At 33.0% G+C, this 23,817-nt stretch overlaps 1 protein-coding gene across 1 annotated transcript in view; it reads left to right on the top strand.

Annotated features, from left to right (window-relative positions):
• COL5A2 (collagen type V alpha 2 chain) overlaps window positions 1–23,817 on the top strand; it is a 182,186-nt gene that overhangs the window by 131,532 nt on the left and 26,837 nt on the right. Inside the window, exons 13-34 of the mRNA XM_044669074.1 lie at window positions 740–793; window positions 2,232–2,276; window positions 3,223–3,276; window positions 5,137–5,181; window positions 6,555–6,608; window positions 10,443–10,541; window positions 10,861–10,905; window positions 11,014–11,112; window positions 12,660–12,713; window positions 12,959–13,066; window positions 13,479–13,532; window positions 14,604–14,702; window positions 15,554–15,607; window positions 17,424–17,522; window positions 17,631–17,684; window positions 17,780–17,833; window positions 18,906–18,959; window positions 19,741–19,794; window positions 20,595–20,639; window positions 21,313–21,411; window positions 22,509–22,616; window positions 22,755–22,808. Of these exons, the coding sequence (XP_044525009.1) occupies window positions 740–793; window positions 2,232–2,276; window positions 3,223–3,276; window positions 5,137–5,181; window positions 6,555–6,608; window positions 10,443–10,541; window positions 10,861–10,905; window positions 11,014–11,112; window positions 12,660–12,713; window positions 12,959–13,066; window positions 13,479–13,532; window positions 14,604–14,702; window positions 15,554–15,607; window positions 17,424–17,522; window positions 17,631–17,684; window positions 17,780–17,833; window positions 18,906–18,959; window positions 19,741–19,794; window positions 20,595–20,639; window positions 21,313–21,411; window positions 22,509–22,616; window positions 22,755–22,808 (1,485 nt within the window). The remainder of the gene's footprint in view (window positions 1–739; window positions 794–2,231; window positions 2,277–3,222; window positions 3,277–5,136; window positions 5,182–6,554; window positions 6,609–10,442; window positions 10,542–10,860; window positions 10,906–11,013; window positions 11,113–12,659; window positions 12,714–12,958; window positions 13,067–13,478; window positions 13,533–14,603; window positions 14,703–15,553; window positions 15,608–17,423; window positions 17,523–17,630; window positions 17,685–17,779; window positions 17,834–18,905; window positions 18,960–19,740; window positions 19,795–20,594; window positions 20,640–21,312; window positions 21,412–22,508; window positions 22,617–22,754; window positions 22,809–23,817) is intronic.

Below are 23,817 nucleotides of genomic sequence, written 5' to 3' on the forward strand. Positions count from 1 at the left end.
AGAGAGAGAGAGAGAGAGAGAGAGAGAGAGAGAGAGAGAGAGAGAGAGAGAGAGAGAATATATGATTGGGTTAGTAGTGTCAGGACTGCTATAGTTAACTTTTTGAATTACAATTGAATTACATTTATTTAGCTACAGTTTCATTGTTTCTCCAGTTACTGAAATTCCTTTGACATTTTACTGGATGTTCTTTCAAAAAATCAGATTCTTGAGGAAAAAGCACTCTCAAAATCCTGCTAGAGCTCTCAAAAAAGATCCATGATCAATGAGGATTATAAAGCAATTTGCAAATTGTGGTGTACCTTTGCTCATTCACTCAATCAACACCCTTTTATTTCTCCTTCTCTATATACTGGACATTAGGGACATACAAAGATACATAAGACATATTTTGTGCCTTTATGGAGCTTCCAACTTAATAGGGAAAATAGTTACAAACTGTGTGTGTGCATACTTAGGATGAAAAATGCTGTGTATCTTCAGAAAGAGAAACGATGAACTCTGAGTGCAGGTTGAAATGTGTTTTTCACTTTATTTTTCTTGCTTTTTTTGGCAATGTCTTATATAAAAATGTCTTGCATGAAAAAAGATACCATTTAAAAGTTTTTGTTTTAAGAAATACTCAAACTGTTATTCATTTTAAAAGGGCATTTAAGTAAGGTATTTCTTACCTTTGCTTTTAAAAAAATACTTTCCAAAAATAATTAAGATTCATACATATTTGTGTTTTCTTTCCCAGGGACACAAAGGTCTTGAAGGCCCTAAAGGAGAAGTTGGAGCTACAGGGGCAAAGGTAATTTCCTAGCCTGATATTAGAGATGGAAAAAGAGCTTCTTCACATTTAGGTGTAAGAAATCGTTGGAGATTTGTACATTGCTTCACCTATTATGTGGTGGAAGATTGGCTTCTTGTCTAAATCCCCTGGTCTCACTTGATTCAAAACATCTATGATTTGGGACTCAGTATATGATGTACATAGGTGTTGAACTCACTGTCATTAAAGCGAAACACATTTTTACTCTAGCCATTTATTGTTCCATTATTATGTCATGTTCAATTCCCAGTGACCCAATTTGGGATTTTCTTGGTAAAGCTATTGATGTGGTTTGTCATTTTCTTTTCTAGCTCATTTTACAGATGAGGAAACTGAGGCAAACTGGGTAAAATGACTTGCCTGGGGGCACACCGGTAGTAAGTGTCTGAGGCCAGATTTGAATACATAAAGATGTGTCTTCCTTTCCAGCTATATGGTGCTATTTGAAGCAATAAAAATACAAGACATTTAGCTGGAACCGCAATAACTATTGGAAAATTGAGGTATTGAATGTGGTTATTTTGGCACTGTCATACCCATTCTGGTCCAACTGCCTTTGTCTCGATTTACCTTTGAGGTTTCAAACCGTTGTTCTTCCCTCCAGTTCTGATAATGACAAAAACAAGTTATTTCTGTGTACTGGCTTTTAGTGTACAGAATGGCACATGAGAGCAGATGGCAGAGCTTTTGTTTTATTGCCTTGACTGCTGTAATATTCATTCAATAACTAAATTGCCAGGTCACAGTTTTGTGTGGTTTTATCTGTATCAGACTATTATCTCAAGAAGTTAGAATTTTTTCCCCTTATTTTTCCCTTCCTAATAAATGAATGCAGAGAGGCATTATGGTTTAAGTGGGTAAAGAAGCAATCTACTTCCAAGCCCTGCCAGTGACATATACTAGTTATACACATTTCAGAGAAGAGGACCATCTGCCCAGAGAACTTCTCCATTAAGAGTCTCCTAGGGGCAGCTAGATAGCTCTGTGGATTCAGAGTCAGACCTAGAAATGGGGGTCTTGGGTTCAAATGTGACCTCAGATACAGCTTTCCTGTGTAATCCTGGGCAAGACACTTAACCCCCATTTTTTAGCCCTAGCCATTTTTTTGCCTTGGAACCAATACTTAGAATTGATTCTAAGATAGATAGGAGGAGTTTTTGTTAAAGGATCCCCTAAAACAAAGAAATCATAGGTCCAGTTTATTACCCTAAGTTAATGTTCTCTTTTTAAGGATTCTATGAGTGGTCAGATTCTCCATCTTCACTTTAAACTGACAAACTCTTCATAAGTCAAATTTTCATCGCATTTAGACAACTACAGAACATTAATTCTATAGCAGGCAATGAAAATATACCATGTGTTTTGCCCAGTTTAATAGCCTTTTCATAATATTTGAATTTTCCTGTTTTCCTTTTAGGGTGAAGCTGGCCCTACAGGTGCTATGGGTGCAATGGGTCCTTTGGTAAGTATCATTTTAGATTCCTATAATATGTTTTTGCTTTTAGGAGTAAATGTAAAAAAGTGATAATTACAAACTAGTAATTACTAACTACTAGTAATTATTAATTACAAACGATTATTGATCATTACAAACTATTCTCTAGTTGTCAAGATAACTTTTTTATTCCTGAGAAAATTGTCTACCAGGATAATTTTTCTAATTACTGAGGATGGGAGGACACCATGCATTTATAGGTGATGATGGTTAGGGGAAACTGGAAATACTGAGCAATATTTGGTAGGTGAGGAAATACCTTTCATTAATGATCATTCTATAAATGTTAAAAACTGACAATCAGTCCATTTAAAATGAGTGGAATAGAACAGTTAATATGTAAGTTCTCTCAGCTCTACAATTCTCTGAATCTCTAACTTTAGAGAGATAATCTATAATTCTAAATGTCTCTCAATCTATAACCAGAAGAATTTATATGGCAACAAAAATGACCAAATAAAATTTCCCTGGATTATTCAATATAACCATTTGTATTATTTCATTCCCCCACCTCAACCCAAAATTGCTTTTGTTTTTTGAGACTGGATCTCCCTAACTCACCAGGGTGGAAATACAATAACCACTCATGACCTTAGTCCACTGCTGAACATCATGGAAGTTCTGACCTGCTTTGTTTATGACCTGCTCTCTTTTCCATCTTGGACCAATTTACCTCTTCTACAACCTACTCCACCTTCCCCTCCTGGGGTCTTATCCATTGGTGCTGGACTTAGTCCTATTACAGTTCAGAATCCCAGGGCTCAAGTGATGTAGCAGCTTCAGCTTCTCCAGGAGCAGGGAATATTGGGACACACACAGGCCATTTTCCTTTTTATGCTTGAAGTATTCTGCTAGATTCCAGTAGGAGAAAATATATTGTATTGAGAAATAATTATTGGTTTTTAAAATATAGGGTCCCAGAGGAATGCCAGGAGAGAGAGGGAGACTTGGGCCACAAGGTGCTCCTGTAAGTATTTGTCTTTCTTTAGTACTGTGGATATATTTTTTAAATCCTTATTTATGTTACCTTTTATTTAATAGGATGTGTGTGCATTTACATAAATAGGTATATGTAGAAATATATATGTACAGAAATATATGTAGGTATATTTTTTATTTTTAATTTACTTTTATAATATTATATTTTTATTTTTTATATGTATGTATGTTTATATATATATAGATGTAAATGCATTTTAATCAAAATGGGGTCTTAGCTTTTCATATGCAAATTGAAAATGAGGGTCATTAAATTAGTGGAACAAATGATTAAAAGAATATTCCTGGAGAAATTTGTAGGACAAGTATGTTTCCTTTGTTGGTCAAAAATTATCCAGATACCATTTATAAATCATTTAATATTGCTATCACTTAAGTGTAAGAGCTGTTTTTACATAGCATCAGAGAAAAGGAGGTTTTGGAATCAATGATTGCTTTAGACTCTACATATTTTTCTACTGATTTCATGAGATAGAGTAGTTGGAAGATTTTCCCTGTATTTTTATGAAAACATTTTTATGCCCAGGCTTCATTCATATTAACAGAAAATATGACTAAATGAGAAATCATTTTGAAAATGTAATTTTTGAGCCAAACTTTGTTTTCAGTGGAACTAAAATGCAGTTAGTTGGTTTGGTTGTACTTCTTTATCATGGTGGTATGAGGCACTAAATTGAAATCATTTGAAAAATTGTACTGTGACTTGTTATATTAATGTATTATTTCAGTAATTGGCTTATTTATCCTGCTTTGAATGGTATATTGGTATTTTAATGATATTGAACTCTATCTTTTTATCCTGAAGATTTGGAACATATTTGATTTTTGCTAAAAGGAAGTCAGTTTTAGATGGTGTGGTAACAGCAATTTCAGGCTTAATATGAAAAGAAAGTTTATTGGGTTTAGAATTAGGAATGACAACTCTTAGACATATTCCTCATGTGAAATAAGTGGATTGAACAAGATGACTTCCAAAGAACATGGCTATTTTGAAATTTGTCATTCTTGACCAAAATAGAGCTAAAGTAATTTTGAGAACTGAATTTTGGTGCCAGGCATTTTTTAAAACCATTTCCCCAAATTTTTGAACGTATATAATTCTTTGAATTTCTACAACTATCTTTCCATTAGAAAAAATTAAGCTTCATACAGGTCTTTTAGGATTAATAAGTATTCTCATAACACCTTCAATTCTATGTTTCCAAAATGTGTATTTTAACTATTCATAAGAGTTGTCAGATCTTGTTTTGGATTTAATATGAATTTATTTATTTTTCATTAAAATGAATAGAAAAACTTATTAACATGTAAAGCATGGATGGTGGAGTAAAGGAAAAATGGACAATTAGAATTGACTTTATCACTTAGATTTCCCCAGAGAGAATGAAATTTCTTTGTTACTTGGTTATTTTATCTGTAAAAAAAAGTAAATCGATACTGCCAAGTTAACTTGACTATTTAGAAGAATGAGGAATTCATATTTATCAAGGCCTTTGAACTCTCTGAGTAGAAGGAGTTACACTAAGGTACACAGGATTATTAAACTCTTTTTCACTCCCTTTCATTATCTCTACATTTAACACTCCTTTATTAATAGTATGAGTACAATTAAAGCTATTTTTATCATGCTAGCAAAGAATTTAATGGATTTAAAATTTTGTGGATTAGAGTTTGACTTTTTCCAAGTCATCTATGTCAAAATTAAATCTTTATTAAGAGAGAGTAGTTATAACACGTGAAAATTAAAAAGGAAACACATGTTAATATCATTAAGTGTCTCTTACCAGAGAGAACATAATCTTTTCTCCTATGCATTGTTCTCACTTAGGGGCAACGTGGTGCTCATGGAATGCCTGGAAAACCTGGACCAATGGTGAGCTTTACTTCTCTACATTTCCTTCTCTGTGGTTCTCCTTACTACTATTAAAATATGATCTTGATTTTCTCCAGGGCATCTTGTACTGTTCTACAAATTTTCTTCAATAATTGTGAAACTGAAAAAAAAATCTCCCTATATCATGACTTCTTAACAAATATTTTTTATATAGTATTTAACTGCCAGTAAGCTATACTTATATTGTATTCATTGAGGGGAGAAAATGTTACTTCTATTGGAGAAAAAACAGATTCAGAGTCAAAGCTGTGCTACAGCCAGCTCCAACTGGCAAATCAATATTAAATTTTCAGTGCAAGTAATTAGATTTTGAGTAATTAGATTTCAGAAATTAGCAATCACTACAGAAATGAGAATTAGATAGATTATTCCATTAATTGTGTAGATTTAAAAAACTGTTAATAATGGAGAGATAAAACTTAAGAGTCTGGATGTATATGTTATCTGCCCTCCTAAGGTGGGTTGTTAGATATTTACCAGCATAACCTTTATTGCTTAACAAATATTGGTTGAGCTCAGGAAATGGCACAGCAAGGCATCTCTACAAGCTTTGTTCATGTCAAAAGTGAAAAATACTAAGCTTTATATTATATATACATGTATATGCATGTATATAATGTACATGTGTACACCTATATCCATGCAAACAAATATGGATATACATGTACACAATGCATATGCATACCTTACATGATCTCAGTTAATAGAACCATATGAAGTTGGATTATATTCATATTATTTTATAGACGTATCACATCTATATTGGCAAAATGAAATGATATCCATAGGTAGTTCTTCTTTTCTATAAGGTATTTGAATTAGAGTTGAGTGTTTTCTTCTTTACATGATCAATTGTTTAGCTTTAAATAGAACAGTAGGGTCAGAATACAATTTTTTATGTGATAAAAAATGTTAGTTGATGTGCTACCTGCTTGTATAAAAATTTTCTTTGAAATAAGAGTCTATATTTAGCATTTAATATTTTTCTTCCTTAGCTACTAAACCAAGATATAAGTGATATTGTTTTAAATAACTTTGACTTAAGATATATGATTTCCTTCTCTTAATATCATGAGCCACAAATGATAGTGTTGCAGTTGGAAAACTCTAAAACCATAATCCTTAATTCTTTGTTGAGTATTTTTAAATTTCTTCTATTATTATAGAAGTGAAAGTGATGTATTTCTAATGAGAACTATGTCTAAGATAAAAAGCAAGAAAGCTAATATATATTATATATATTAACAATGTGTCAAAGGTGGGGGAAGTCCACATAAAGATGCTAAAAATTACAAGGAACAATATAGAATGAATATTTAAATATTTTAATCACTCTTTTTGTTTTTTAATAGGGTCCTCTTGGGATAACTGGCTCTTCTGGATTTCCAGGAAATCCTGGAATGAAGGTTTGAATACTTTGAACTATTTATTTCTGTGTGATTGGTTTAATCTAAAAGGAAATATGTAATTTTATTAATCATTTAATATAATTAAAGAAATACTTCATAATATTTTCACTGGGTACTGTATTGCTTCATAAGTAAGGTAACTAAGGAAAAAAATTGAATAAAGAAAAATACAGTAAGGATAAGTTGACTATGATTTTGTGATTCCATAACTATAATCTCCATTATGTGTAATTGGCTCATCTGGTGAATTTGGATTATAGCTCCAGGCAACTGAGACAGCTGAAAGGAATATTAGTTTTAATTTTAATTGGAAATATGTACTTGTTACTTTGCCTGGGATTAATAAAAAACATAATGACCTTAAAAATGGGAATGTTAAATAAATTTAAGTTCATCAAGAAGTTGTTTTCTCATGCAAGGCTGACTTTTTCTTCTCCTACCCACCCAGATTTAATTGTCTTTTAAAAAAAAAAAACCTAAGTATACAAAGGAAGGGACTTGGCTCTGTAAGTGGGCATGGATTAAAATGTTCTTCCAGAATGATTTCCATTTGTTATGAGTCATTATTTATTCATTTCTCCCATTCGTTTGGATAATATGCACAAGGATTATAGTCCAGAAGGACCTTAAGATGTTGCTGGACTCAGTAAATATAATCAGAAAACATCTGCAATTCTTGTTTTTAGAGTAACAGTACAGTGGGATTATCTCCACATATCTAGTTTTCCTTTGGCAATACTTTCTGTTATCTACAGGGGGCCCCCTACTTGCATATATAAAATTTTGTTGTATGTAAAATACATGTAATTTGTATCCTGATTCAGAAGAATGATCCTAAAAGGAAAACATTTTTTGACTATGACAGTCTCTGCCATATACTTTCTAATATGTTTGTCAAGAGAAGATTATACTAGAGGCTGCTTTATATATAAAGCACAAAGATAAGTGGCAAATCTGCATTGTTAGGAGAAATTCCATACCAGGATTTCCTGAACACTGATTAAATAACAGGACTGGACCAAAAACCAAGTAAATCTATATCTTCAAGAACTTTATTTTAATATATATATAGGCATATGCATGCATGCATACATAATACACATGCATGTACTATATATACATAGATGTGTATTATACATATTCATATGTGATAGCTGTATATTTATAGATATATGATGCATGTGAATGTATGTGTATGTATTTAGAAACTTGTGTGGATAGTCATTCACCTTATGTGATATGCAGTTGAAAGTGGTTCGTGCATATGAGAATTAAAAGTATTAGGAATTTTTCCTGGAAGCATAAACTTAAGGGATTGTTAATTCAACATTTTAAATAATCTTTGTGATTTGATAGAAGTGGATATACCTTTTCCCAACACAGATCACAGTGCCATAGCAATTTTTGTAAATTGCTGTGTCCAACAACAACGGTAACAACGAAAGACCTCATCTGAGGGACATCATGTTTTAATGAACATTTCCAAACTTTGGTTAGTTCTTGGGTAATAGATATAGTTCTCTTTTGGATCTACAGCTTTGGCTTGGTAGAAAGAAGTTTAGAGTCTCTTAGTTTTCAATTCATGTGATATACATACATATATGTATACTTACACACATGTATGATCATATATATTGATATATATTAGGAGTACATCCATGATGTTTGCATGATAAGGCATTAAAATATGATTTTAGTATAGGAAAAGAGCATTAAACAAGAAAAAAATCCCTGCTCATAGGGTATTTTAAGAAGATAAGAAAATTCCTAAATCTTTTTGCTTTTTAAAATTTTGTCACATGTAAACTGAAGTTTAAAAAAAGAGATGAAGTCAAATCTATAAACATTAGAGAAAATTAGTTAATACAGTCATTTCTATTTGAAATAATAAATGTCCTTGGAAGCCCTATAACGATTCCAAATATTTATTCAAATTTTTAAGTAAATAAAAAACTGAATCTGCTCCAAGGAATCTTCCTTACTTGCTAGTGAGTCATGACCTAATTCTGCATCTGGTCTGCCTCTGTACATCTCTGCAGTGGCCCTCTGCTGCTAATTATTTAGTTCCAACACCTGCCTGAGGAATTATTCCCTCTTTTTTTATCCAATCTCTTGCTTCCTTGACCTACCCATCCATTTCTTGCCAAAGCCCAGTCAGCCCTGGATAACTTCTACCATCTGCCTTCTTTGTTCCTACTCACATACCTGATAATGAGATAGTCCTTTTCTGCCAAGATCAATCCCTTTACTTGGATTCTTTTGTTTCCTCCAGCAAATTGTTTTTCAATCATCCTCCCTAGTATATTCATCCTCTCTCTAACTCTGGGTTCCTTCCTTGCAGCATTCTGACATGACCAAGTCTCCCCAAACTTTAAAAAAAACAAACAAAACTTCAATAGCCTTTACATTCCAAAGCACTTTCTTTCCTATCTACTCCACCAGTCTCCTAGAAAAGCTTTTTACATTCTGATTTCATTATGTCTCCTTTCCCTTGCTCCTTACCTCTTTGAAATCCAGCTTCTGACTTCATTATTTTACTACAGCTCTTCTCTCCAAAGTAACCGGTGATCCCTTATTTGCCAAATATGATTGTATTTTCTCAGTTTATTTACAAAAGAGGTGGAAAGAGTAAAAGTAGAGAAATACAGAAAGGTAGAGAAGACATTAACCTAGCTAACTAAATATTGCTCCAGTGCTCATCTTAGCCAGGAAAAGTACTGTGAAAATTTTGAGAAAAAATCATTTAAAGATGTGTGTTTGGGTATGCATGCATAAGTGTATATATATATATATATATTTGCATAATCCTCTTTTAAGGTATTTAGTTTCTTAAAGGCAGGGGTTCTGATTTAATTAAACTAAACTTTGAATGTCCTATAGAGCTTTATTAGTCCTCTGCAAACAGTGAGTGTTCATATAATGTATATTATATTGTATTGTAGCCTATTATATTGTTCCCATTCTAAGGAACTGCTTTATAGTTGTCTAAATCCTTTGATGAAGATTTGGATATGTGGAGAATGGCTTAAGTCAACCCCTCTGAAAGTGATTTAATATGAGCCTGATGAATATGAATTTAGCTCTCTAGTATTTTGCAGCATATAGCACATAGAATATGTCCATGAGAGACCAATGATGTTCAACTTATTCATCATTCAAATAAACAAAGAGATGAGATTATTGTGTAATTTGTAAATCTTTATCCTGGATATTGTGGGAATACAGAGACAAAGCCTTATTTCAAGAAGTTTACTATTTAAAAGGGAAGAGAAGGAATATACACAAATAACCAGAACAAAAATTTAAATTAAAATGCTGTAAAAGAAATGTTTTTAATTATAAAGATAGCTCTGGAAGATGGAGGGGTCATTTTGGATTAGATGGAATAGGGAGTAGGGTAGAAGCAGAGTCAAAGAAGCCTTTATGACAAGATGGTGTTTTCAATGACCCTGTAAGGGAGGAAGGGTTTTGACAGGTGTTAATTTGGGGAAGAAAATTACATAGAGAGAAAGCAGCATTACTAGAGCCTTGAAAGGAGAAAACATAGGACATTTATGGTACTTTAAGAAAAAACGTGTAGTGCTTTATTAAATGAAAGACAATAAGAATTCCAGGGAAACCAATCAGACACAAATCAGCTTTTGATCTAACAGCTATGGAAGTTGCTAAATAACTTTTTTAGCCACAGATAAAAATTGTGTTGGCTCCAATGTGGTACTTTAACTTTGAGTTTGCAATTCAATTGTAATGTGTTCTATTACCTATGTTAGATATTTTTATCTAGCCTATGCTAGATATTTTTATCTGCCTATTTTTCATGTCTCTCAATAGGGTGAAGCAGGTCCCACTGGAGCACGTGGCCCTGAAGGTCCTCAGGGACAGAGAGGTGAAACAGGAGCTCCAGGGCCAGTTGGATCTCAAGGCCTCCCTGTAAGTTAGGCATAACCTAGTATCATTACTCAGTGAACAGGGTAATTTGATTTTTTTTAAATAAAGGAATAAATTCAATATTTCTTTCATAAATACTTTAATAAAATCTTAAAATAAGTGAAATTAAAGGACATAATAAAAATTGGGGAGAGGATGTGTGAATTTTGAATATTAAGAAAAGCAAGTCTTATTAATAATTTTTTGTTCGACATTTTTTTCTCATTCTTTTCTCTTCCCCTAATTTCCAAAGAGTTATCATTTTGTGTTTTCATTGACATAGTCCTTTTGAATGTGACATTCAAATGTCTTTTCCCCCTAGGGAACAGTGGGAACTGATGGTACACCTGGTGCAAAAGGTCCAACAGTAAGTTCTTAAGTGAATTTCATGTGAAATATAAGCTTTAGCTGTTTAACGATTAAACCTCAGTTTTCTCTCTAGATTTGCTTATTGTAGCACTTTTGCCTTTTATAGGGCTCTCCAGGTACTTCGGGTCCTCCTGGCTCTACTGGACCTCCTGGTTCTCCAGGACCTCAGGGCAGTACTGGTCAACCTGGTATTCGAGGCCAAACGGTAAAGTTCTTTGAAAATAATAATAATCTCAATGGATCATTGAACTAAGAAAGCTAATATAAACAAATGTAATATGATTCAATTAAAGATATAAATTCCAATAATAGAAATAAATAGATTTTATATCTGTGAAATGAAAATCTGAAAGACTGATTTGCAGTGTCTACTTTTGAATTTTGAGCAAGTAATTAAATTAAATATAATATAACCAGTATAATAGTTGACTAAAATTATCTTTGGGAAACTTAAAAAGCAAGACCATTATTTCAAAATAGTCTTCAATTCATTTTATAGGTAGCTTAATTAAAATTATTTTATGTATTCCTTACATTTGAAGATCTCATAGACATGTTACTTATTTTTTTAAGTACATTAAATGTATATTACAAAAAGTTATCTACCTTGAATCATGTTATGTAAAACTAATTTAATATTCAAAGGGAAAGAATTTCACTCAGGAAAGAAAATTCCTTTATCACCACTGGTTTTATTGGAAAGACTTCAGCATGCTTATTAGGGATAAATACCTTTGAGTATTTATACTCACTGAAATATAATTGTTGTCTTATTTTTAATTTAATATGTTTAACATGATAACTTTTCTAATGCAAATAATTACTGTAACATATTTCTTCCTAAGTCTCCTTTCAGTATCTATTTTGCATTCAGTCTTCTAATTATTTTAGTATTCTATCAGAAACTTTTCATGTCACTATTATTGATTTCCTTTTTCTTCTGAGTATTACTGCTATAATCAATTTGACTTAAAAGAAGGAAAAAAAGTTTTCGTCAAATGTAAAATAAGATCCTAATGAGAAAGCACATTGAAAACAGCTAAAACCTAGATCATTGTTTGCTCTGTTCCAAGCAATTGTGCAATAGAATTTCTAAAAACCCCACATTATAAACAGAACTCTAAAATCTTAATACTTTTCCATGTTGGATGAACAAATCTTTTGACTAAAAAAATTTTTTTTCAGAGACATTATTCACTGTGGCTATGATATTCTATTTTGAATCAAAAGTTGAAGACAATTTCATTTATGTAAAATCTGTGAAAATCAAATAAATAGTGGAATGTTTCACCAAATTGCATTGAATTTCATGAACATTTAATCCTGCCAGCTTTCAGGGATTTTCTTTTCAAATTATTTATAATTTTATTTGTAAATTGGCTTATTGGAGAGAGTTGACCTTGGAGTGAAGAAGCAATGTGTTCTAATTTTGCTTCTAAGCCAGAGATAATGGTCAGGGATAAATGACTTAACCTCTAGGTGCTCTAGGCAACAGTCTCAAAAGATAATTTGCAGAAAAGTTGACAATCTATAGTACAATAAAAAAGGAGAAAGTAAAGTGGAAACTACTTGATAGGAATGGGGTTATTTTGTGTATTTTTATCTTTGTATCTCTAGCGTCCTATAAATATTTGTTGAATTGAATTGAAGTAAATTGGAAGGATGCTTTTAAATCAACTCATTCTACTACTTAATATAGCCATTTGGACTGTTTGGTGCATTTCATCTAAATATTAAAATTTTGTTCTACAGGGAGATCCTGGAGTTCCAGGTTTTAAAGGTGAAGCAGGACCTAAAGGTGAACCGGTAAGTCAAAAAACATTGAAGTCCAAATCAAACCATTTACTCTTCTTGAACTGCATCGGTTGAAAATGATACAAATAAGGGACCTGCTGAAAGTCTATCAAGTTATAGAAGAGAAGTCTGAAAATAAGTCTTTTACTCAAAACATTATGTAGTGTAGAATATGTTGGTTTATTTCATTCATTAAATTAAAACAATTATAGACACCAAACCTCAGTTTTATATGTATTTCTCCATGTCTTCCACAGGGTCCACATGGTATTCAGGGACCAATAGGTCCAGTTGGTGAAGAAGGAAAAAGAGGTCCCAGAGGAGACCCAGGGACTGTTGGTCCTCCAGGTCCAGTAGGAGAAAGAGTAAGGAATATAGAACCAATCCTTATAGAGACATATAGAAATACTATGAATATATTATGTATATGTTGTATATATTATATAATTATATACATATATAAAATGATGTGTAAATTATGTTGGGCTTACTGCTGACACATAGTAGACCTAGAAATATAAGTGATTTAAAACATTTTTTAGTAGTCAGTTAAAGCCTTATATAATTTGCAAATTTTTTTGTTATCGGTGTTCCTAAACTTTAAATGTCATTTTCAGTCTAGTAATTTATTTGAATTTTAAAAATCTTCCACAGTGGAGGAAAGTTAGAGGTCATAAGAACACTTACAGATGATCAAAACTTTGAGTTGCCACTTAAAGAAAGTGATTGGATAGGAAGGAAGAAAACAAATTCAAAACGATTTCTGTTCTTTTCTAGGGCTCTCCTGGAAATCGTGGTTTTCCTGGTTCTGATGGTTTGCCTGGACCAAAGGTAAGATAATCTGATTAGTGAAAAAGCCTATCTTATAGAGAATGATATCTTCAGGTGTCACTGGCTAGCAAATGAAACTATTTCTAATGGAATTTAGAGTCCTTGATCCAGATTGTTATAGTTCTTTAAGATTTGCAAATCATATGTTTCTTTATTTGATACTCAGAACAACTCTGGGGTGTGTGTGTGTGTGTGTGTGTGTGTGTGTGTGTGTGTGCTATTATTATTCAGATGAAGAAACCTAGTCTGACTGAAGTTTAGGCAATATTAAAACTCAGGTCTTCCGGACTGTTCCTAGTGCACCATTTATCCGCTGCAGGCTTGTGCTTTTCACCCACTGTCAGTAAACCTGAGGGCTAATTCATTAGGAATGCAAGCTAAATCCCTGTTTCTAAGGTCCCATGATTACTAAATTGGGGGAGGAAGAATCAAAACTTGGTAGACAAGATTTATATAGTTAAGAAATATCTGGGGGGCAGCTGAGTGACTCAATGGATTGAGAGCCAGGTGTAGAGACAGATGGGAGATCCTAGGTTCAAATCTGCCCTCAGAAACTTCCTAGGTGTATGACCCTGGGCAAGTCATTTAAACCCCATTGCCTACCCCTTACTGCTCTTCTGCCTTAGAACCAGTACACAGCTATTGATTCTAAGACAGAAGGTAAAGGTTTAAAAAAATAAAAAAATATCTGCAGACAGTTGTAGGGCTGCCAAAGGCAGTGAAAAAAAAATGTTATTGTCTACCCTTGATTTGTCAACTATGTTTTAGTTTAATTTTACAGCCATTTCACATATTTGTCTTTTTTCTTTTTGCCTTAAAAGATATCTGCTTTGTTGATTTCAGGGATAAAAATTAGAGATTACTTCTATTAATTAAAATAAATACTTTGTTATATTCGTGCTGACTGAAATGTCTAAATGAAATGGGAATGTAATATAAATTTTGTTTCTATACTGAAACCTATCAAGATCCCATGCAAAGATGCCACTGTATGAAGAGATTGACCTGTTATGTTATCGTCACTGTTCCTTTGATTTTTTTCACTTACTAATTCTATTTCATTTTGTTTAGGGGGCCCAGGGAGAGCGGGGTCCAGCAGGCTCTTCTGGACCTAAGGGAGGTCAGGGTGACCCAGGCCGTACAGGTGAACCTGGTCTTCCAGGTGCAAGGGTAAGAAAAGAGAAATTGTTTCTTTATAGCCAGAATGACTGTCAACATTTTCTATTCTTTATCTCCTCAAAGTGATTGTATTTTAAAATGGGATTCCATTCCACTGTATTTGTGCTTTCCTTTTGGATACATCATTTTCAAGTTATTATTCATCTTTCCAGGCACCTGTGGAAAAGCCTTATTTCAGTCTTTCACAGCTGAGAGATTTACCTTAAGAGAGAAGGACATCCTTCTGACCCCTCTTGTATTTTCTTCCCATTTTCTAGCAGCTTATTTGATGAATGAAGGGGAATTATGTTATTTTGAAGTCACCATTGTGAAAATTCTTTTGGGGAAGTACATTGGAGGCTGTTCTATGAGCCATAGAACTATTCTTATGCATACCTGTCAGAATTTTCACTTCCGTGATAAGTTTATGTGTGGATAAAATTGAACTACATGATAGTATTTATTTAATACATTTATAATACATAATCTCATTTTCTCCTCACTACTATGAGTCTATGAGATAGGTAGTTGAGGGAGTAATTCTCACTTTTACAAATGAAGAAACTGAGGCTTGATGACATTAAAATAGCTTGGCCAAGGTCACACAGCTTTTGGGTGTCAGTCATGAGACTTAAATTGGGCTCTTCTGACTTCAAGTCAACCATGATTTTAATATGTCATGCTGTGTTTGGCTCTTATATTAATCTGTAGTGGAGAAAGTAGATTCTCCATACCAAAGAAGGCCACTTAACTGATATAATATTGTGCTTGTTCATGTAGAAATTTTGTTGCCCTTTGCAATTATAAGTAGCAGCTAAATTCAATAGTAGTGACACTTGTGTTTGTTTGTTTTTCTTTTTTAGGGTCTCACAGGAAATCCTGGTGTTCAGGGTCCTGAAGGAAAACTTGGACCTTTGGTAAATGATATGTTAATAGAAGGGAATTTATTTATAACCATCATCTCCTGTGTTTAACTTACTCTATATAAATGGTGAAACATCCATTTTATTTTGATGCTATGTGATCAAATGGATGTTAACCTTTTTTTGTTTATATGGAAAAACAAACCCTTTAGTTCTGCTTATTTTCAATGGATTGAGAAGTTGACCAAAATAATTGATGGACATAATAGCTTTAAAAGTATAGTCTCGATGTGGTGGGAAGGTGAAAAATATTACATTTCTTAGATTTTGGTGATACCTCAAGAAAAATTCTCACTTCATCATATACTCATTATTTCATTCAGAGGAGAGATAATTAAATGTAAAGTGTGGGATTTAGTAAGAGAAGCTTAATAAATATCTGTACTTCTCAAATGAATTTGAATATAACTGTGAATGTGGTCACTTGCTTAACCCTTGGGATGCGTTTGATTCTTTTTATGGTACTTAGTGGCTTGACTCTTCATTATTATTACATATATATTACATGGGATTTATTCAGTTCAGTTCAATTAAAAATCATTTAAGAATCTTCTGTATGCTAGGCCAGGCACTGTGCTAAGTGCTAGGGATACAAAAAGAGGCTGTTCTTGCTCTCAAGGAATTTACAGTCTTATGGGGAGACAAATGCAAACAAATATATACAAAGCAAACTATATACTGGATAACTAGGAAATAAGAGGGAAGGCCCTGAAATTCAGAGGGATTAAAGAAGGCTTCTTGTAAAAGATGGGATTTTAGGTGGTACTTAAAGGAAATGAGAGACATCAGTAATCAGAAATGACTGAAATGACAGAGGAGGAAGAGTATCCTAGGCATGGGAGATAGCCAGAGAAAATTCATAAAGCTGAGAGATGGAGTGTCTTGTTCTTGGAAAAGCCAAGAGATCAGTGGACTGAAGAGTATCTGTTAAAGAGTAAGACTGAAAAGGTAGGATGGAGCTAGATTGTGAAGGCTGATTGCAAACAGAAAATTTTGTTTTTACTCCTGGGAGCAATAGGAAGCTACTGGGTTTTGTTGAGTAGGGATTTAGTGAGTTTGGTTTTCAGGCAGGAAAAGTCAATGAAAGGGAAAGGAAAGAACCATCATGTATTCATAGAAGACAAAGGAAATGTTTAAAGAAATTTATTTACTTCTTCATAGTGAAAGGTTTCAGGGGAATTAATTTGGGAAGATTATAAGGGAATATTATAGAAATGACCCCATGCTGTATTAGAAGAAGGTTCAGGGTAAAAATAAAACTGAAAGAAAAATGATCTTGAAATTCCTAAACAAAATCTGAAAAAGTCCTATTATGTCAGATTTCATTTTCTTTGTCAAGCTTTCGCACATTATGTTATTGAAGGCATTGCCTGAGACAATTGACTTTTATCCCCTTAAACAGTAGAGAAACTAGGCTCTGAAATTAGTATTAAAAGGAAATGAATGTATGTTCACCTGACTAACCCATACTTCATTTGGAAATTCCACATAAAAAATAATGCTGTAATGATATGAGAAATAGTACTTTTTAATTAATTCACTCAAAAGAACTATAAAAGTAACAGAATAAAATAGAAAAAGAATAAAGTGATATTCATAGAAAAAAGAAATTACATTAAAAAAAACAAACAACTTTGCCACTGTTTGTTTTTTGTCTGGAATTATGAATGGGATGACAACTATTTTAAAACCTAAACTTTTCTGTTCAATGAAATCACAGATGACAAGATGGTTTTTAAGGATTACTTGGAAATAATTTATAATAATAATTATGTGTTTGACTGATAAAGCAACTGGAATATTTTTATAGGGTGCTCCAGGAGAAGATGGCCGCCCTGGTCCTGCAGGCTCAATAGGAATTAGAGGACAGCCTGGGAGTATGGGCCTTCCTGGTCCCAAAGGTAGCAGTGTAAGTATAGTGTAGAGTATGTATTATTTATTCATAAAAAACCTCATTTAAGATCTGGCTGTCTTAGGAAACTGATTATTGTGTAAATAGCTTCTGTTTGTGTATTAGGGGGATCCTGGAAAACCTGGAGAAGCTGGAAATGCTGGTGTCCCAGGACAGAGAGTAAGTACCATTGTTTTAAACCTTCAAATTGATAACCTTTAGTTTTAATGTTGTTGTCTGCCTTTACCTTACGAGTTTTCATCTTGTAATTTTAGGGAGCTCCAGGCAAAGATGGTGAAGTTGGTCCTTCAGGTCCTGTAGGCCCCTCTGTGAGTAAGCTTTAAAGAAAGAGTTGACCTTTATAAGAATAATTCTTTATTTTTTTAATTATGAGAAGTGAACTTTCATGAAATAAGAAATATCTATTGAATTATTTTGTTTTGTTATGTTTCTTGTATTAAGAACTTTAATAAATATCTAAGGCCTTTTAACTAGTAAAAATATCACTACTACCTTGATACAAAATACTGAAAACAATATCTCTTTATAAATTAGTTTATTGATCTCTAAAATGGGAAAATTATTTGACAGCAGATAATTTTATCATAGACATAACGAAATATTTGAATTCAACTTAATGTGTGCTTCATATTTGACAGATATGCTACTTTCTCCTCAAATATTCCTTCATTCCTCAAGGAATTTCCATGAATTTTAATATGTAATGTTCTAGGAAGGCAGTCTAGAGTAGCAGATAGGAAGCTGACTTTAAAACAGGAAAGGCTTGGATTTCAGTCTTTCATATTTCATAGCATGAATGAATGCCAATTCATTCATAGGTGCAATTTCTTTGTTATCACATAAAATAAATTTATATGATGATAACACATATATGTATATATGCCCTATATGTTTCCGTTTGACATTTTGCTTTCCTTTACTTATTTTCTTGATTTTGAAGCCTCAATTAATGATGTTTTTAACGCTCAAAAATTTTTGTGTTAAGAGGTGTTAAACTTCTGAGTTAAAAGTGGAGAAATGGTAAAAGGGAGTAATTTTCACATAATTATAGAGACTTTATTTCCTTTGTAAATTTCTGTTTGACCCCACTTACTCATGTTTGGAACTAAAACTACTTAAATAAAAGTTGTGATGGGAAATTTGGGAAATGTTCAATTGAAAACTTGGAAAAAAACATTTTCTAGACTTTGTAGAACTTCAATATAGGAGGTATTTCAGCCAATATTCTTTGATAACATTGACTTTATCATATCCAGTTAATCTCAAGAAAATGTTGGAAAGTTATGAAATAAAAGTCTATGCCAATTGGCACTTGTAACTGGAGAGTATATGTAAGGAATTGGACTGTGTTCATGATCTTTTTTTTTAATTATTATTTAGGGTCTAGCAGGGGAAAGAGGAGAACAAGGTCCTCCAGGCCCTACAGGTTTTCAGGTGTGTTATTATATGATTTTCTCCCTATGTCTCATGTAATTAAGTGTATAATTAATTTTAAAGTGTAATTAAATATAATAGAATATGAAATTCTATTTTAACAATTATTTTCCTTGAAAATATGAATTTATTTTAATGATTGTGAAATAAAGGAGAACTATTTAATAATATTTATCTCATAATGTTTATTGGATAAAGTTTAACTTTGGGGCCCACATACATTATTGATTCACTCTATAAGATTTTTCAAAATCCCTGGGTAAATCAGAGGTGAAAAATATTTCAGAACTTGTGGTTCTCTAACATTCTGGGAAAATTTACTTATTTTAATCCCTCCAAATTTGGAAGCAATATAGCACTGGGAAGAGTGCTGGATTTGGAGTCAAAATACTTGGGTCAGGTCTGAACTCTGTTCCTTTGTCATATGTCTTGGGCAAGTCAAGTGATTCTTCTAGGACCTAGTTTTCTCATCTGTAAAATTAAGAATATATTAGACTAGTGACCTTCATGGTCCTTCCCCAAGTCTCAATCTGAGATTCTAGAGAAAACAACATGTTATTAATCAAATTGTCATCCCTATTAGCTTAAATGGTATCTTAAAATAAGAACCTAGCCATATTGTTCTGGCTCAGATATGTTTCCATTTTTTTTACTTTAATATATGTCTTGGTAATATCATTTGAATGTCTTATATCAAAGGTTCTATGCATGGTGCAAGTGAATTATTAACATTTGTGGTCCTTTAAAGATTTATATGTTCAATCCTATTTTTTTTCCTTAGGGGCTACCTGGCACTCCAGGTCCTCCAGGAGAAGGTGGGAAGCCAGGTGACCAGGTACTTTTTAAACCTTAAGTATTTATTAAGCTCTACTCAAAGCAATTTTATATAGTTGAGCCAGATTTATTAAACATTTGGTTTTGGTTATACCAGAGCCAATAGATTTTGCCTATTGAACAACTTTCCTTCCTTTGAGTTATTGTATTTGTAAAAGTTTAATAAATACAAAACCGAAGTGTTTCTGGTAGTCCTTACCTTATTGCTTTAGTCTAAACTAATTATTCTGAATGGGTCAGTTTCCAAAAATAATTTTGTATTTCTATTTTTGTCCATTTCATTTCACTTCCTTTGTTTTTACTCAAGATCATTAAGCCCAAATAAACACACTGAAAGAAACATTTGCTTTTTTGAGAGATCTGCAAATATATTAATAGTTAAAAGCAGTAGCTGACAATTGATGAATATCGTACTACTATGAACTTTACAGATTATGCTTTGGAACTAGTGTCTTTAGTGTTCTCTCCATCATTAAATTAAGTCAAGATAATGAAGCATTAAAAATTCTGTCATCTGTGTATATAACTTTTCAATTCAGTAAGCATTTATTAATCATCTTCTATGTGCCAGGAACACTTCTGGAGAAAAAACATATTTTTTTAATATCAATGATCCGTTATCTCTCAGACTGCTTAAAATGTACCTATTTGTATTTTATCAATTTGATGGAGTAATTTAAACAGCTGTCTGCTCATTCTAGCAAATCAGGACTGTATTCTCAAAAGATCTCTATTTTGCAGTGCAATATAATATGTGTAAATTCTTCATGCTCTCAATCCAACTCTTCTTTCCTTTTTTAGGGTGTTCCTGGAGATCCTGGAGCAGTTGGTCCTTTAGGTCCTCGAGTAAGTACTTTCGCTGTTTTGGTTGACTCTGAATCTTCTTCTTTTCTGTTGGCTTTAATCTTTTCTTCTCCCTCCTCTTTCACCTCTGTCAAATCCTAATCCTCTTCCTTCTTCTCACTAGGTCTCCTTAGAAGTTTGAAGGTTACTCACTCATAGGCACATGAGAACTTTTTCCTGTTCTCTTTCCAACACTGACTAGTTCTGTCTCATTTAAAAAAAACCTGCTGAATGCCTCTTCCTGGGGGCTCATCATAGTGATACTTGACTTAGTGAGGATACCCAATTGGCATGGACAAATGGAGCTTAGTACTCTTATTCTCAAGAGATACTTCAGGTTCTGCCTCCTCCTCCTCCTCATTAGTTAGGATTATAGGCATGGGCCACCACGCCCTCACAATGGCATCTTTAATTTTGAAAACAACAGTTTTTGTTCTCATAATTATTTATTATTTGTAATAAGAGCTAAATATTTCCAGATGAAAATCCATTTTATGGGAAAACATTTTGTTCTGTGAAACTGTCATGCTTTAAGTTAATTTTCTTATTGCTAAATGAATGACCAAATTTTTTCCATACTATTTTTTTTCATAAGTGTAAATCTTTATGATGGAAACTATGAAAACATTTTGATGAAATGTAAAAGTAAAAACATGAGATTATTTTATATATTTAGGGAGAACGTGGTAATCCAGGGGAGAGAGGTGAACCAGGAATAACAGGACTCCCAGGTGAAAAGGGAATGGCTGGAGGTCATGGTCCTGATGGTCCTAAGGTAAACAATAGAGTATTTATTTATAAAATGTAAAGTTTTTTAAGTGTTGTACATAATAACTACATGATAGTAGTTAAAAGTATTTGTTTTGATTTTATGCTTAGTGATGAATTCTTTTTAAATTCTTTTTCAATTTAATTAATTTAGAATACTTTTCCATGGTTACATGATTCATGTTCTTTCCTCACTTCCCTCTCCCTTAGCCAGCAAGCAATTCAATTGGGTTTTACTTGTATTAGTGATGAATTCTTTAGCCATTGCAAAACATAGCAAAACATAGCATGTACAAAAATATTTTAATGTCAATAAAGATATTAAGTCTACTTCTTTAAAATATTCCACAGAGTCGATAATAATGTGGATTCCTAGTAACAACTCCCAACAATAGAGAAAAGATGTATCCTATGACAATATAGTTTTTCAAAAATGTACCTAAATATTGAGATTATTTTTTTGATTCTCGTCTCCACTCCCATGACACTCCTTGCTAAAGATATGAGTACATATTTTCCCAAGACCAAACTGCATGAAGCAAAAATGTGTTCTTTCCCCCTTTGGGTGCCATTTTGTGACTAGCCAAAGAGAGTATGGCCAACATCTGCTCAATCATTGTCTGAATCTGAAGACAATGTTACACGTGAACTTGATTATGCTTGTTATACTCCAATTTAATCCCTGAGGCAGTGCATAAAGTATAAAATGCTCTTGTCACTGAAGCATGTAAAAAGCTACTACCAATGGGGCATCCTTTCTCATTTATTATTACAGAGAACATAGCAACTGAGTTACCTACTATTTCTAATCTCAAATATTCCCAAAGAGATATAGATAAAAAAATCATACATACATAAAATATGAGAGAGAAAGAGAGAGAGAGAGAGAGAGAGAGAGAGAGAGAGAGAGAGAGAGAGAAAGAGAGAGAGAGAGAGAGAAATCATACATACTTAAAATATCCCAAAGAGATAAAGAGAGAAAAAAAATCATACATACTTAAAATACTACTTTTTTTCTTTGGAAAACTCAGTGTGATCAGGGAAATTTTTTCCAAAAGGATAATATAAGCATCTAAGTAATATCATCAAATTTTGTTCATTTAGGGTAGCCCAGGACCCAGTGGGACTCCTGGTGATGCAGGTCCTCCTGGTCTTCAGGGTATGCCAGGAGAAAGAGGAATTGCAGGAACTCCTGGTCCAAAGGGAGACAGAGTAAGACTAATTTTGTTCATTCGGCACTCTTCTATGGATAGTATTTGACTCCATACTTTTATTCTTAACTATTCTATTTTATTCTTGACTATTATGAGCCAGGTATAGGTAATATGACCTTCTGGTTGATTTCCACAGGGTGGACTAGGGGAGAAAGGTTCCGAAGGCACAGCTGGAAATGATGGTGCACGAGTAAGTAGGATATTGCTTTAACTAGCCACTATTTTTATGCTTCGTGTATTGTCATATCGTGCCACGTAATATTGACTACACATTTATGTTTTATTGGAATTGAAGTGATGATTAAAAATAAATATAATAACACTTCAGTTAGTAAACTAGAGAAATAAGATTTTGCAAAACTTCCAATGAGGAGGTGAAATGGAGGGGCACCGACCTTGGAGTGAGGAAGGTATAATTTCAAATCTGATGTCAGACACTTATTAAGTGTGTGACCCTGGGCAAGCCACTTAATCCCTATTGGACTCAGGTCCTCATCTGAAAAATGGGGACACACTGGAGAAGGAAATGGCATACCATTCCAGTATCTTCTGCCTTGAGATTGCATAGAGTCAGACACATCTGAACAGTCATGACAACAAGCCTTCAAAAAGAGCTTTACTTTTGAACTTGTTTTATTTCAGAAACTGCAAAACCTTTTCCACGGCATAGCGGATGATTGAAAGTACTTTAGTTCTCTTTCCTATTTCATTATCAGTAGACGTAGGAGGAAAAGATCTGATTTCTGAATCATCAGACCATACTATAGAGCCTGACATAGACCTATTCAGTGCAGCAAAAGCCAAATGCTGTAAAGCTTTTAGTTTGTGTGTGAAAAAAAATTAATTTATAATATATGTTCTTTAGTGTATGAGAGTGGGGAGAATTCTCCATAATTAATCATCATGGATACCTTCAATATGGAAATTCAAGAAATAATGCTGTATGACCCCAAAATATTTGTTTAGATTTATTTATTTACTTTCATATCAGAAATTTAGATGTTGTTACAATCTTTAGGCCCTCAAGAATAGACTGGTTGCCATTCCAAAGTCCAGTTTGGCCAGATATGGATTACACAGTGGAAGAGCTACTCAGAGTGGCTAACTCATCCAACCTTTCTGGGACTATTCTCAGCTTTCTGAAGAGTTCTTTTTGACTCAAGATAACATGTTTGTTACTTTGTACTCATGTTATTTCC

Source organism: Gracilinanus agilis, chromosome 3 (genome assembly GCF_016433145.1).
Source record: "Gracilinanus agilis isolate LMUSP501 chromosome 3, AgileGrace, whole genome shotgun sequence".
Classification (NCBI taxonomy): Eukaryota; Metazoa; Chordata; class Mammalia; order Didelphimorphia; family Didelphidae; genus Gracilinanus; species Gracilinanus agilis.